Source organism: Alexandromys fortis, unplaced genomic scaffold (genome assembly GCF_014885135.2).
Source record: "Alexandromys fortis isolate MF-2015 unplaced genomic scaffold, M_Fortis_MF-2015_v1.1 scaffold_41, whole genome shotgun sequence".
NCBI classification, from domain to species: domain Eukaryota; kingdom Metazoa; phylum Chordata; class Mammalia; order Rodentia; family Cricetidae; genus Alexandromys; species Alexandromys fortis.
The window spans coordinates 10,968,536-10,982,456 of record NW_026067923.1 but is presented as its reverse complement, the minus strand read 5'-3'; the positions used below and the strand labels follow the sequence as shown (position 1 = coordinate 10,982,456).

Here is a 13,921-nt window from a genome sequence, read left to right as displayed (position 1 = left end):
TCCCTTCCCTTCCCTTAGACAGGGTTTCTCTATGTAGCCCTGACCCTCCCAGAAACTTGCTGTGTAGACCTGGCTGGCCTTGAACTCAACAGAAATCTGCCTGCCTCCGCAGGAGTTTGGGATTAAAGAGTGGCGATCACAGCCATTGCCATGCTCAGTAATATAATTTAAGATCAGGTTTTATATTCTTCCAACATGACTCTTTCAACTAAGGATCGTTTTAGCTATTCGAGACCTTTTCCTTTCAATATGAATTTTAACTTTTTTTCTGAGATAATGTCTTTAGGTTTGGTATGGATTGCATCGAATCTGTAGATTGTAGTTGTTGGTATTTTTCTGCTCTTTGACTCTTTACCCTTTTGGCTCTTTTCTCTTTTGGGGGCCTGCCAAGTAAGTCACTTAGCTCCCAAATAAATCACACACGGAGGCTTGTTATTACTTATAAATGCCTGCTCTTAGTCTGGTTTGTTGCTAGCCAGCTTTTCTTAAATTATCCCATCTGCCTTTTGCTTCTGGGCTTTTACCTCTCTTCAGTGTATCTTACTCTCCTTCATGGTCCTGTCTGGCTGGGTGGCTAAGTGGCTGGCTGCTGGCCCCTGGCCCCTGGCCCCTGATGTCCTCCTCTCCTGATGTCTCTTGCTCCTCTTTTTTTTTTTTCTAGCTTTCTCCTTCTGTTTATACTCTATGCCTGCTAGCCCCGCATATCCTGTCTCACTATTGGCTATTCAGCTCTTTATTAGACCATCAGGTGTTTTAGACAGGCAAAGAATCACAGCTTCACAGAGTTAAACAAATGCCGCATAAACAAAAGTCACACACCTAAAAATAATATTCTTCATCAATAGATGGTTTGGGTAATACTGCCATTTTCCACAATAGTGTTGGCTATTTTAATTTTCTTTATTCAGTGTCTAAAGTTTCCTTATGTTGAGACATGTTCTTTCTATTTCTAATTTCTTCAGGGCTTTTTACTATCAAGGGATGTTGAACTTTGTAAAAAGCCCTTACTGCATTGATGGAGGTGGTTATATAATTTCTGTCCTTAACCCAGAGTTTCTGTCTCGTCCCTGAAGTCTGACTATCCTCTTCTGCCTAGCTATTGGCCGTTCAACTCTATTAAACTAATCAGAAGGCGCCTTGACAGAGACACATCTTCACAGTGTACAAAAAGATTATTATAATATATAACACAGGACCATTTTCCAGGGGTGGCACCTCCTACAGTGGGCTGGGCCCTTCCCACATCAGTTATTAATCAAGTAAATGCCCCCACAGACTTCAGGCCAGTCTGATAGATACATTTTCTCAATCTAGATACCTTCTTCACAGATGACTCTAACTTACATCAAGTTGATGAGAAACTAATCAGCCCAGTCATGGTGTATATGATCTTAATGTGTTCTAGAGTTTTATTTGCAAGAATGTTTATATCCATGCTTATCAGGAAAATTGATCCGTAGTTTTCTTTTGTGTTCTTAACTGATTTTGGCATCAGGGTAATACTGCCTTCAAAAAATGAGTTTCATACTGTTCTTCTGTTTCTGTCTTAGGGGAAAGTTTGAGGGGCGTTGTTATCAGCTCGGCAGAGTTTGGTAGTGAAAGTATTTGGTTGTGGACTCTTCATTGGGAATGTCTCTGATTATTATAGATTTAATTAAGTTGTATCTTGATTTAGGTTTGGCAGGTTGTCTGTGTGTTGGAATTTATACACTTTCTTTTTTTTTCTTTACAGATTTTTCAACTTTTTGTGAAAATGTTTTTTTCATAATACATCCTAGTGACTCAATTTCATTGGAATCCATACCATAGTAACCTCTACTTTATTATCTTTAATTTTATTAACTTGATTCTTTTCTCTCTTTTGGTTAAATTGGCTAGGATTTGTTGGTGTCTTTTTTAAAGAACCAAGTTTTTTCTTGCTCAAGTCTGTATATTTTTTTTTGTCTTCATTTCACTAATTTACATGTGGCTTTATATTATTTCTTATTATCTGTTTCTCAGTTCAGATTGTTCTCGTTTTTCTAAAACCTTGAAATAGATCAATTGATCATTTGAGATCTATTTATTTGAAAAATAATTATTGTGTATATGTCTAACTATCTGTGTGGGCATGAATTAACTGGAAAGACTGCAAATCTGTAAAACTTCATGACCTTAATCAAATAGCTTAAAATTTTACTGCTAGGTAAGTAGAGACAGTTTCACCACAGCACTAAGAGGGTAGAAACAGGACGAGAGTTCAAGGTTGTCCTTGCTTATATAGAGAGTTTCAGGCCTGCCTTGGCTGCAGGAGATCCAGGCTCTAAATAAACAACAACAACAACAACAACAAAAACAAAAAAAAATAGAACGTATTGTGCTGGCTTGTTTTTATCATCTGTTTTATATAACCTAGAGTTTCCTGGGAAGAGGGAACTTCAGATGAGGAATTGCCTTGCTCAGATTTTCCTGTGGCCAATGTCTGAGGCATTGCCTGTGTTGATTGACATGAGAAGTCCCAGCCCACTGTGGGCGTGGGCTGTGAAGGAAAGCCAGCTGAACAGAGTCAGTGGGCAGCACTCCTCCATCCTTCAGTTCCTGCTGGAGTTTCTGCACTGACTTCCTTCTCAGAGATAGTTACCTGGAAGTGTGAACAGAAACTCTTTCCTCTTCCAAGTTGCTTTTGGTCATGGTAATAAAATATTCTGACCAAAACAACTTAGTTCCATGGCCCAGTTCATAGAATTCCTCGCATGATTTCATCTTGCTTTTCTTATGTCTTTGGCAAGGTCTCTAATAGTGAAATCCAATCTTTTGTGTGTGTGTGTCACCTGTACAGCTGAATTTGAGTGTTAAAACTTAAACAGCCAGAGTTATTTAAAAATTTTACTGTTTTTAAAAAAAAATTTCATTTATGTATATAGTGTGTTTTGATTGAGTCAGCCCCCTCCACTCTCCCCTCCATTTCCTACTCTATCGCCTCCGTCACTTCCCCTCCCAACCATATGTTCTCTTTTGAAAAGTCCACTAAGTCCACTTAGTGCTATCTGTATGTGTGTGGGTCAAGGGCCGTGTAGCATCCGAGGGGCCACATCCGAGAGGAAATCTAGCACATCGTCTAGCACTTGGCTGCTGTCAGTAACTCCTCAGCTAGGGTAGATTTCTGTGTGGTCCTGCCCATCCATTTTGGTTTGGATCTTGATTTTGTGTATGCAGTTATAGCTGCTGTGACTTTGTGTAATGGTGCTGTCGTGTCCAGAAGGCACTGTTTTTCTGCAGATAATATCCTCTGTGGATAAAGTTGAAGCTATTTAACTATGCAAATATGTGATGCATTTCTTTAGCGCATTTGTTTATGCTGTGGAATATTTGTGTAACTATGAAAAAGTGTGTGCATTTGTTTATTTATATGTGTAAAGATGTGTTGCTGTTTTACCTTGCCTGCCTATGGCATCTGTTTGATCTAATAAGAAGCTGAATGGCCAATAGCAAGGAAGGAGGTATAGGTGGGGCTTCTGGGAATGGAGAGTAAGTAGGAGAAGGAATTTAGGCTTGAGGGGAAAAAAGGAGAAAGTAAAAGAGACAACAGGGAGATGCCAGGGGCCGGCCAGCCAGCCAGCATAGAAGAAGCAGGAAAATAGGACATACAGAATGAAAGAAAAGTAAAAGGCCATGAGGTAAAAACATATATGAATAGAAACAGGTTAAATTAAGTTAAAAGATCTAAGATAAGCCTAAGCTAAGGCCAAGCATTCATAATTAATAATAAGTCTCCCTCTGTCTGTTTTTGGGAACTGGTTGGTGGCCCAAAGAAAAAAATCCAACTTCACACATTTTCTATTTTTTCTTCTGACAGGGTCAGGGTATCAGGTCTGTAATTCATTTGGAGTTGATGCTCTGTTACAGCAAAACTTTTAGAGAATTGTTTGTTTTCTGTCTCTAATTCCCCTCTTCAGGTTTAATCAGGCTTTCTGTTTTATTGCTCAACCACAGAGTTCAAGTCACTAATAATCCAAACACAATCACATTTAATGGTTGTTTCTGAAATTTAATTAAAAAAATTATCATGTTTATGAAGTATTTTCTCACTTCTTCCATGATCTGTTTTCACTTCGCATGGTAGGCCCACTTTTGTTTTTTCTCTTCTGTTCCTAGTCCCTCCTTGTGCAGAAAACTGTTGATGTCATTGACCTTGAACTGCTTGTCCTTAGAAAGTTTTTTTTGTAAGGTTGGCCTGGGCTTGAACTTAGCCACACTTGTGTAAAACTACTGGTAAATGATGAGAATAGCCCGTTGTGCCCCCATGAGTGTCAAACACATGCATGCTATTTTCTTTCTCTTGGGAAACCTAGAATCTCGGTCATTTTTATAAACTCTTGGGCATTGGTTCTCTAATAGCTTCCTGGGAAATAGCACTTGTGTGTGTTGTCAGAGCTGCAGTTGAAGGGACTACTGTGTTGTGTGTGACCCATCCGGGAGGGAGCCCTTTGCAGCTGGTGCCCAGTTTTGCTGGATTTAGCCTCATACTCCTCTTCCTATTGCTAATTTTGGTTTTCATCTTTTTACTATAACAAAGTATAGTTGTTCCGTCTGCTGTGGATTCTGCTCAGTTCTCAAGCCTGAGGTGCTCTTAGGATTCTCTCAGCGTTCTCGCGTCTTTGTTCTTTTTCTGGTTTCTCTCTAGTTCCCAACCCCTGAGCAGGAATGCATTGTGTGTCTGAAGTCCACGGGTGATTTTTAGATGACATTTATAGAAATCATGCTTGATGTGGGAAGTTCTTCTGTATATGTCTTGCTTTTATTGGTTAATAAGCTGCTTTTGGCCAATGGCTTAACAGAATATAGCCAGGATGGAAGAGATATCTAGAGAGAATAGGCAGAGTCAATGAGAAATCATGTAGTTGCCTGCAGGAGACTCCTCCATTGGAGCCCGCTGGAACCTTGCTGGTAAGCCACAGTCCTGTGGCGATACACTGATTAATAGAAATGGGTTAATTTAAGATATAAGAGTTAGCCAGAAATATGCTTAAGCTATTGGCCAAACAGTATTACAATTAATACAGTTTCTGTGTGTTTATTGCGGGACTGGGCCCTACAGAAACCTCCTTCAACAATTCCTGATTCTTAAAAATGCCGCAAGTCAGCACTTCAGGTTCCAATATAAATGATTTATCTGTACCTACCTGCCTGCCTGCCTGCCTGCCTGCCTGCCTGCCTACCTACCTACCTACCTACCTACCTACCTATGTTCTGAAGTTACCAGTTTGGAAATCTACAAAGCAAAAGGATTACAGTGTGCTGAATAAAGTCAAGTGATTTTATGATTGTTCATAGAACCTACATGGTTGACTTTGTTCTTATGTTTTTGAGGTTCTTACTGCGTTGCTCGTGGTGTTGAACTTGTGCTTTGTCTTGGGACCATTGATGAGCTTCTCTATGCTTGGCCGATTTTAACATGGCTGACTTTAAAAACAAAATTCAAAATAATTATGGAAATTTGTCAAAAGACAAATTACATGTTTTGTCACTTAAAAAGAATATAAGAAAAGGAGTGATAGAAGAATTTTATATTGTTCTAAAATTCAGATTATGGCAAAATGGTGGGCTATAAAGATTTAGATTAGCAAAGGAAGGTTACCGATGCCAGCCAGCGACCCTCAGTTATTTCTGGTGGCACACTCAGTGTGGGTTACCTTACTGCAGATGCGATGCTGGCGCTCTCCATCCTGTGTCATTAGTCTAGTGGCTCTTTGCAGGAGCACCTCTGTAGCCGAGACTTTGACAGTTCACGTCTGCAGAGGCTTGGAATCACCGCTCTGATTTATCTTGGTTGTTAACGTGAAAGGAAGGCGATGCTCTACGGGAATTTGAACAGTGTTTATTCTGAGTACTTTCTTAGGAGGCAAATTAATTTAAGAATGGTGGTATACTTTAGGTTTAATATTTTCTTTAATCCCACAAGTATCCACAGAAGTCTGGTACTTGTTGACTGTGGCCCTGAAGCATGATGCTAGCTTCCAGTGTCACTGGGCTTATTTGAGGTGACATCACTTGACCTGACACTAGCACTGTCTTGCCACTAGAGTCATCAGGGACAACAGCTGAGTAAGTCTCACTGTTTCTTAGCTCAAGGTGACGTGTCACCGTCACCACTTTATGGAAATGACTAGAATATCCAAGTGTTCTGTGCCATTAATTTTATTTACTTCTATTCTCCTTTATTACTATCATTGTGTGTGTGGTGTGTGTGGATGTGGATGTGGTGTAGGTATGACAGGCTGTGGCGGGCAGACAGCTTACTGGAGTAGGCTCTTTCCTCCTGTGGCTTCCAGACACTGAACTCGGGTCAGGCTTGCGAGGCACTGATTGGTCTCAGCAGACTCTGTTTTTATGACCCACTTCTGGCAATGTAAGATTTTAGTACAGATGACAAAAGGAGTTAGATGGGGGTTAGTGCTGACTAAACCTAAAACTAACTTACTTATTCATTCATTTATTTTTAATTAATTTATTTTTGAGATAAATTTTGTTTATCTTTTCCTGGCTTAGAAATTGCTGTATAGACTAGGCAGGCCTCAGACTTACAGAGATCAACTGCCTCTGCCTCTTGAATGCTGAAATTAAAAGGACCACCATTCCAAGGTTATAACAGATTTACTAATAATACAGGAAGCATTCTTTATGACTGATTACTGAGCCAGTGTTACAAATAGTATTTGAATCAGTAGTGGAAACGAGGTATACTTTCCCTTTGCAGTCCTGGGGATAGGATCCAGGGCTTTTTGCCTATTAGACTAGAATTCTCTAGCACTGAGTTCCATCCCTAAACCTCTTGACTTTCTGAGCCAGGGTCTCATAAATGCCCAGGCTGTGTTCAGACCCACTCTAGCTCCGGCAAACCTGAAACCTGGAGTCTCCAATGCGCTTCTTCTTGGGAGTACCTAGGTTTGTGAAGACCAAACACTCTTAATAGTTGAACTTAATAGGCTCAGTAATTTATAAATGAACACAATTTCTTGTTTGTCTTTCAGTTCTTCTAGAATTCAAAATCGTAGTAAAAAAACATAACTTGCTGGAAGCCACGGGTTGTTTGTTTTTGGCCTGGTCAAGCTGGGCCTCTAGGAAGGTATCAGCCTTTCAGAACTGCTGTCATTTTTTCCTTGACACCATAGAGTGTCTATTGTGACTTCATGTCACTGTATAGGTAACTGGTTATTAGTTACTGTGAGTCCTTCCTCTCTGTGCAGCCAAACTGCTGAGACCAGAGAGCGTGACATTCTTACCCCTCGCTTCTTTCTTGTTTCTTCCTCTTGCTCAGCCAATCATTTATATATTTATTTTCAAATTTACGTAATTTTTGAGAGAGGGTCTTATGTTTCCTAGACAGGCCTTGAGCTCCCTATATAGGTGAGAATGACCTGTAATTTCTGGTCTTCTTCCTCATCTCCTGAGGGCTGTTATTACGTGTGTGTGCCACCATGTCCAGTTCATTTTGTACATTTACTTGGTAAACATTTCAGGGTATACGTTGTATGCCAGGTGTTACAAAGTTGAGTACAACATGTGTTCTGTTTTCATGATCTTACGCTATAGTTCCACGCACATACCCCTGCTGAATGACAGGATGCATATATGAAGGGAGGCCAGTATTTTGTATGTTAATTAAAAAATTCAAAGTTAACAGCAGCAGAAAAGTAAGGCCAGCAACGTGGCTTAGCAGGTAGACTTGCTTGTGCTTAGGCTTGGAGTCTCCACTGTGGCCTTATAGCACTGAGTCCTGAGAGTTGTCCTCTGACTGCCACACGTGTGCATGTGTATGCACATTTGTGTATGCACACATGGCGTAAAAACATGGCAAAACAGAAGCCCTCTTGCTGTTTTTCTCCTTGCCTTTAAATTCTGCATTAAAAACGTGGTGGTTCTCTGGGAGGGAAGTGTTTCCTTTCGGGATGATGGTCAGGGATGCTTCAGGTGCCTTTCATGTGAGTGGTGGGAGCGTGTGTTGGGATGTCTGCGCCTATTAACGTCTAGGCCAGATATTTTATCAGGAGAAATTAGTGTTTATAGTGTTGTATAGGACAATAGACACCCATTTATACATAGGTACCCTTGTCCTGTCCTCCTGAGTTCCGCGGTCTGAAACAAGAGCAGGTGACACACGCAGAGCTCAGAGCATAATTCCTTGAAACTTTACGACAGCTGATAAGTTCATCTGTTCTTTCTTCTGTAGTACCTAGAGCAATTGTAAGCATTTTCTTTTAGAAATAACTTTTATTTTATAATTAGTTAACTATTTATATAAATTATATAAATAATTTAAAATTAATTAATTTGAGACTGGGTCTAAAGTCTTTGCAGCCAAGGATGGTCTGAAATTTCTGGTCCTCTTGCCTCTCCCTCTCACATTTTAGGATTATAGGTGTGGAGTACAGTATTTTATGCAGTGCTAAGGATCCAACCCAGGGCTTCCTGTAAGTAGGTAAATACTTGACCAGCTGAGCCAGTCTCTAGCCTTAGAAGTGATTATGTTTATTTTCTAAAAATTTAAAAATTGTATTTGGGAGGCACTGGAAACTCTGGTTAGTCTAGCCTTGCTGGAGGAAATAGGTTTCAGAACAACAGCACCACTAAAAACAAATGAAGAGAAGACGAACAAGGTGCTTCATGATAATTCGTCTAAACAGGGAGAAAGGTGATAGACACTTACACAGCCCTTGCATATATAAGAACCCCAAATTATCTTATTATAGGTACACAGAACACACTGTTCTGGGAAGCAGAACAGGAGGCTGGGTTCACCAGTGGAAATAACTACCGTTGTTTGTGTCGCCTACCAATGCCTTGCAGACATGAAGCTTCACTGAGTGCAGTCCTCTCGTGCTTTGTTACAGCAGGGGCTTCACTGTTGCTTGGAAAAGGAATGTGCTATCTAAGTTGTTTTCTTTTTTAGGAATTGATTATGGATTAAGTTTACCACTTGGAGAAGACTATGAACGGAAGAAACATAAATTAAAAGAAGAATTGAGGCAAGATTATAGACGCTATCTTACTCAGGTAAGATGTTCTATTAATGAGTTGTGTGTTTGTCTGTTTGAATTTATCCCTTAAATTTGTTTTTGGGAAGTGTTGATCATATCTGGTATGTGGCCAACTAGTGCAGTCAAAATTAATTCTTGGTGGAGAAAACATTGTGAGACTTTGTGCTATGGAGTCATAGACTCTTCCTGGAGCTCTGTAGTTCAGCAAGGCACTGGGTTTAGTTTCTAGCACTGGAGAGTGCTTTACTAGAGAAATGGGTTGTAATGTTAAATGAGGTGTTTTCTGTAAAGCTGTTTTCGCTTAAAGGGGCATACCTACCATTCCCCACAATATATTAAAATGACATGAGGCATTTTAGTTACTAATTATTTTTTATTATGAGCTTATAAATTTTCAGTTAACAGTTTTAACTGCTGTGTTCATTCAGGTTTTTCACTGTGACAGAGAACCCGAGAGAAATAGTGTGAAGAGGGAAAAGAGCTTAGCGGTCCAGCCTGTGGTCGGCTGACTCCATTGCTGCGGCCATGGTGGGAGTGTGTGGCAGAACAAAGTTCACATCTCCTAACAGGCAGGAAGCGGAGATCAGACAGGAAGAGTCTAGGGATAAGAGACAGTCTCTCAGTGGCATGTCCCAAGTGACCCAATCTTCCAGCAGGGCTGGACTAATCAGTTTCCAGAACCTCCCAAAGCAGAGCCACCTGCTGGAGATCAGGCCTTCAGCAAGAGCCTTTTGGGACATTTCATATTCAGATCTTGATGGCCACCAGCAGCTTTGCTTTTGATTTAATGTTTCATATAATAGAACCCTTTTGCAGTTATCAGATTATCTAAGAGCTAAATTATAGGCTTATTGTACGTTTTACAATGCAGTTTCGTTTGTAGGTTACAAAAATATTTTAAGCAGTCCTGTTTCTAGTATCTGCAATACTTTTCTATTGCTTTATAAAGACTTGTTTCAAGTTGTCTCGGACTTGTAATTGGAAAGAACAGACCTTTACTGAATACATGTTATCAATGGTTTGTTTCTCTTGACTTTAGGGCATTACACAAGCAAAAAGAAAGGTAGGGTTGCCTGCATCGTGTTCTCTTTCAGTTTGTGTAATAGTTTGTAATCATTTGTATGTAAGTGATTCAAATCAAGTCGAAAAACAGCTTCATTTGTGTTTTTGAGACTTTTGAGTGGTTCCTTTTTGTATCTTTGCTTTTGCCAAGATGGAAGCCCACACGTTATAATTTTCTATTAATGCAATCATTGCCTCAGTTCCTGCTTTGCCTTTGTTTCTGTTGTCTTCTTTATAAATATCCCGGAACTGTGGTGTGCTTGCCTTTAGCTTGTTAATTTTTGTTCCACAATTATACTGATCACAAGATACTTAAAAATGTTTTGAACTATGTATTGTCATGATTTGAATTACGTGAGATTTGTATACCATCAAGCTGATCACATTTGCTAGTTTATGTAGGAAAACCGAATTAGTAATTATACAAATAATAGTAGTTATACAAAATTAGTAGTTATAAAAATAGTCTCATTCATTCTTTGATCACTCACCAATAGTTTATTACTCTGTAGATCCTGTCTTCAAGAGCTTTAAACTTAGCTGTAGATATAATCTTTCATCACAATCAGAAACTACAGCAAGATAACCTGATCAGTGGGAGGTATTGTTTTATAAGGCATTACAGGATGGGAAGAAATTGGATATTCACAAGGCAGAATTGAGTAGAGAAAGCTTTCAAATGGAGAATACAGACTGAAGAAAGATGTGGGCTGTGGGTTTTTGGTTCGACACATGTGCCAGCTTGACGATGGATGATAGATAGCCCTTTTATAGAGCGGTGAGAAGCGGTGTAGAGGGCTAGGCTTGTGTTGTTGAAAGGCAGTGCTTGTGACAAGCTGAGAAGTGTTGAGTTCCTGGGATGTCTGAAGAGCATAACTGCTGTAGAACAGTTATTTCAACTTGTTAGAGACTCTCCTTAAACAGATCTCTAATGTCTTCACTGAACTAGTTCTGATCGTCAGTCCATTGTTCGTGATGCTTTCCGGGATGATCCTGCGGCTAACTGATTTAAATAGTCCAGTGTATTTCTCACTAATTTTTGAATAAAAATTCAAATTCCTTAGCATGTCATACCTTTCCTGTTCTAGTTTGACTTCCTAGGCCTGTCTTGTACATCCCATCTTCCTCTTCTGCCTTTTCTTCATAGATGTAAGAAAAAGAATGATGAGGTGCTGGGCATGTCTTGTAAAGATGTGATTCAGCTTGTGAGAACTGGCTACCAAAGGAGGAGGGTACTGAAAGGTGGAAGAATGCAAGGCAGATCCTGGATTATACAAAGTAGGAATTATTAGCCACTGAGTCATGTCTTAGGCAACAGCAGGGCAGAAGGAAAGGGATTATGTCTGGGCTAGCCAGCCTTCCTCAAAAACAGTTGATGTGCCCACTATCGATTGGAAAACAGTCTGGGGACTAGGGATGCATCTGGGTGATGGCTGACATAGAGCATACTTTAACAACGTCCCGCCCTGTATCCTGCCCTGCGTGAGATGAGCATCAGATCGGCAGTCACAGCAGGGATGGCTATGGTCTTGTCAAGCTGGTTCATCATGAGTGGGCATGAAGGAACTGCCTTTTTAAAGAAAAGTGATGTGATCACAGGAGCACGAGTCTTTTTTATTATTATTTATTTATTATGTATACAATAGTCTGTCTGTGTGTATGCCTGAAGACCAGAAGAGGGCGCCAGACCTCTTTACAGATGGTTGTGAGCCACCATGTGGTTGCTGGGAACTGAACTCAGGACCTTTGGAAGTGCAGGCAATGCTCTTAACCACTGAGCCATCTCTCCAGCTCCCCAGGAGCACAAGTCTTTACGTCCCCATGAAGGAGTTGATTGATTCTGTGACGGTTCATAAGAGGACAGTGGTAACATGGTGCCCTGTCTAAAGCCTTTGGATGACACCTGGAGGTGGAAAAGTTGAAAGCAAGAAAATTGCATAGAATGGACTATGGTGGCACACACCTTTAAACCCAGCACTTGGAAGGCAGAGGCAGGTGGTTCCCTGTGAGTTCAAAATCAGCCTGGTCTACAGAGTTAGTTCCAGAACAGCCAGAGCTACACAGCGAAACCCTGTCTCGAAAACAAAACAAACAAACAAACAACAATAACAAAAGCAAAAGATCCATTTAAGCACTGGCAGGAACAGCCTCTAAATAAATACCACTTTCCCCCCTTTACTTTTCAGAATAAAGGCTCATTGGTGTTCTTACTGGGCAGACAGAACAGCTTTTAAATTGAATCAGTAAATTAATTTCATTAGTCCATAGCTCTTTCTTGAGCCTTACGTTTTTCTGACTATCTTCTTTGAAATCAAATGTGTTAAAAGCATTATAGAGCATGTCCAAAAAGGAATCGGGATCACCATCTTCATTCTCGTGCTGTAGAAGTTTACTTTCCGTAGTCTGTTCTTTTTATTTATTTAGTAATTTATTTTGATTATAGCAGTTAAGGCCTCCTAACATACTGATGCAGCCAAAGAGATGACAGAGTTAGAGTGGTCATGTAGTATTTACGGAACAGATAAAATTCACTTCTTGTTGTCCAGATAGAGGTAGGGGTTTGGGTTCTTTGTCAACCTGTACTACAGTGTAGGTTACTTTCAGGCCAGCACCAGGGCTATAGCGAGGCTCTGCTTAAAAAAAAGTTTTTGTAAAGCTATGTTAGCCATATATATTTATTACCCTAAGCTCGTTTTGTGATGAGGGATGATAACTTTCAGCTGAGGACTGGGATTTGTTATGGTTGCTCATTTATAACTCTTAGAAACAATTAGGTTTATGGTGCGCTTTGACATGGTGGGAAGCAGGGTTAGGATCCAGTCATTCCTTTGTCTTCCTGTTTTCTTTTGACAAAAAAGCTTATTAGAGTCCCATAAGCCAACCTTCAGATTAGCTTTTGTAACTAGATTTATTAATGGCTTTATGACTTTTTCCCTGAATAAACTCATACAGTCCATGTTTTTAGTATAATGATGTGGGAGCAGATATTGCAATTACTTATTTATGTTTATTTGCTTAACTAAATGGTTAGAGGGAACATAAGCTTATTGTTTCCTTGACATTTAATATACTAATTGGAAAGCATTAAATGGTTAATAATTGTTTAATTTGTTCATGAATGCAAGAAACTGGATAGGCCAACACATACTGATGTAGCTTTTATGATGTGGTGTTGTAGATGCTGGTGCCAGTTTTACAGGCGAAGGAACTGAGGCAGAGAAGCTCAGAGACTACTTATTTAGTTTTTTTGACTAGTTGTGCATGGCAGGCATCATTCTCATATTATGGAAGAATGTTTGTGGGGTCACTGGTGTGGCCAGTGCTGTTAGTTGTAGAAGCCTGAGCTCTAGGTCCTTGGACTCCCATGGTTGACTTGCAGCAATGGTCTTCAGTGCCACGCGCCTGCTTAGTGGCTATGAGTGCAGGAGGGAGGGACACACAGCAGCAGAGGCGTGCACAGCTTAGTCGTTGGCACTTTGTGTATATATTTGCTTAGATAACTGCAGCAAACAGAAGAAAAAACATTACAGGCACTCGTGAAGATATTGGTGAGGAATCTGGGTGGTGGTAGCACACACCTTTAGTCCCAGTCCTTGGGAGGCAGGGCAGGCGGATCTCTGTGAGTTCACGTCCAGCCTGGTCTACAAGAACCAGTTCCAGAACAGGCTCCAAAGCTACAGAGAAACCCTGTCTCGAAAAACAAGGGGGAAAAAAAGATGCTGGTGAGGTAGGTAAAAGAATGAAGAAAATATACCTGGAAGGATATAAATTGGAAAAAGAATCAACCCTTTTCATGATTGTAATTACCTCGCTTATATATATATATATATATATATATATAT

General features: G+C 40.1%; 1 protein-coding gene across 5 annotated transcripts in view; it reads left to right on the top strand.

Moving 5' to 3' along the window:
- Cspp1 (centrosome and spindle pole associated protein 1) overlaps nucleotides 1-13,921 on the top strand; it is a 104,554-nt gene that overhangs the window by 18,329 nt on the left and 72,304 nt on the right. For 3 of the 5 annotated variants that reach the window (XM_050142026.1, XM_050142029.1, XM_050142028.1), the window contains exons 4-5: nucleotides 8,930-9,033; nucleotides 10,057-10,080. In XM_050142026.1, coding sequence (XP_049997983.1) covers nucleotides 8,930-9,033; nucleotides 10,057-10,080 — 128 coding nt within the window. The remainder of the gene's footprint in view (nucleotides 1-8,929; nucleotides 9,034-10,056; nucleotides 10,081-13,921) is intronic. The other 2 variants (XM_050142030.1, XM_050142027.1) reach the window with 1 other exon arrangement.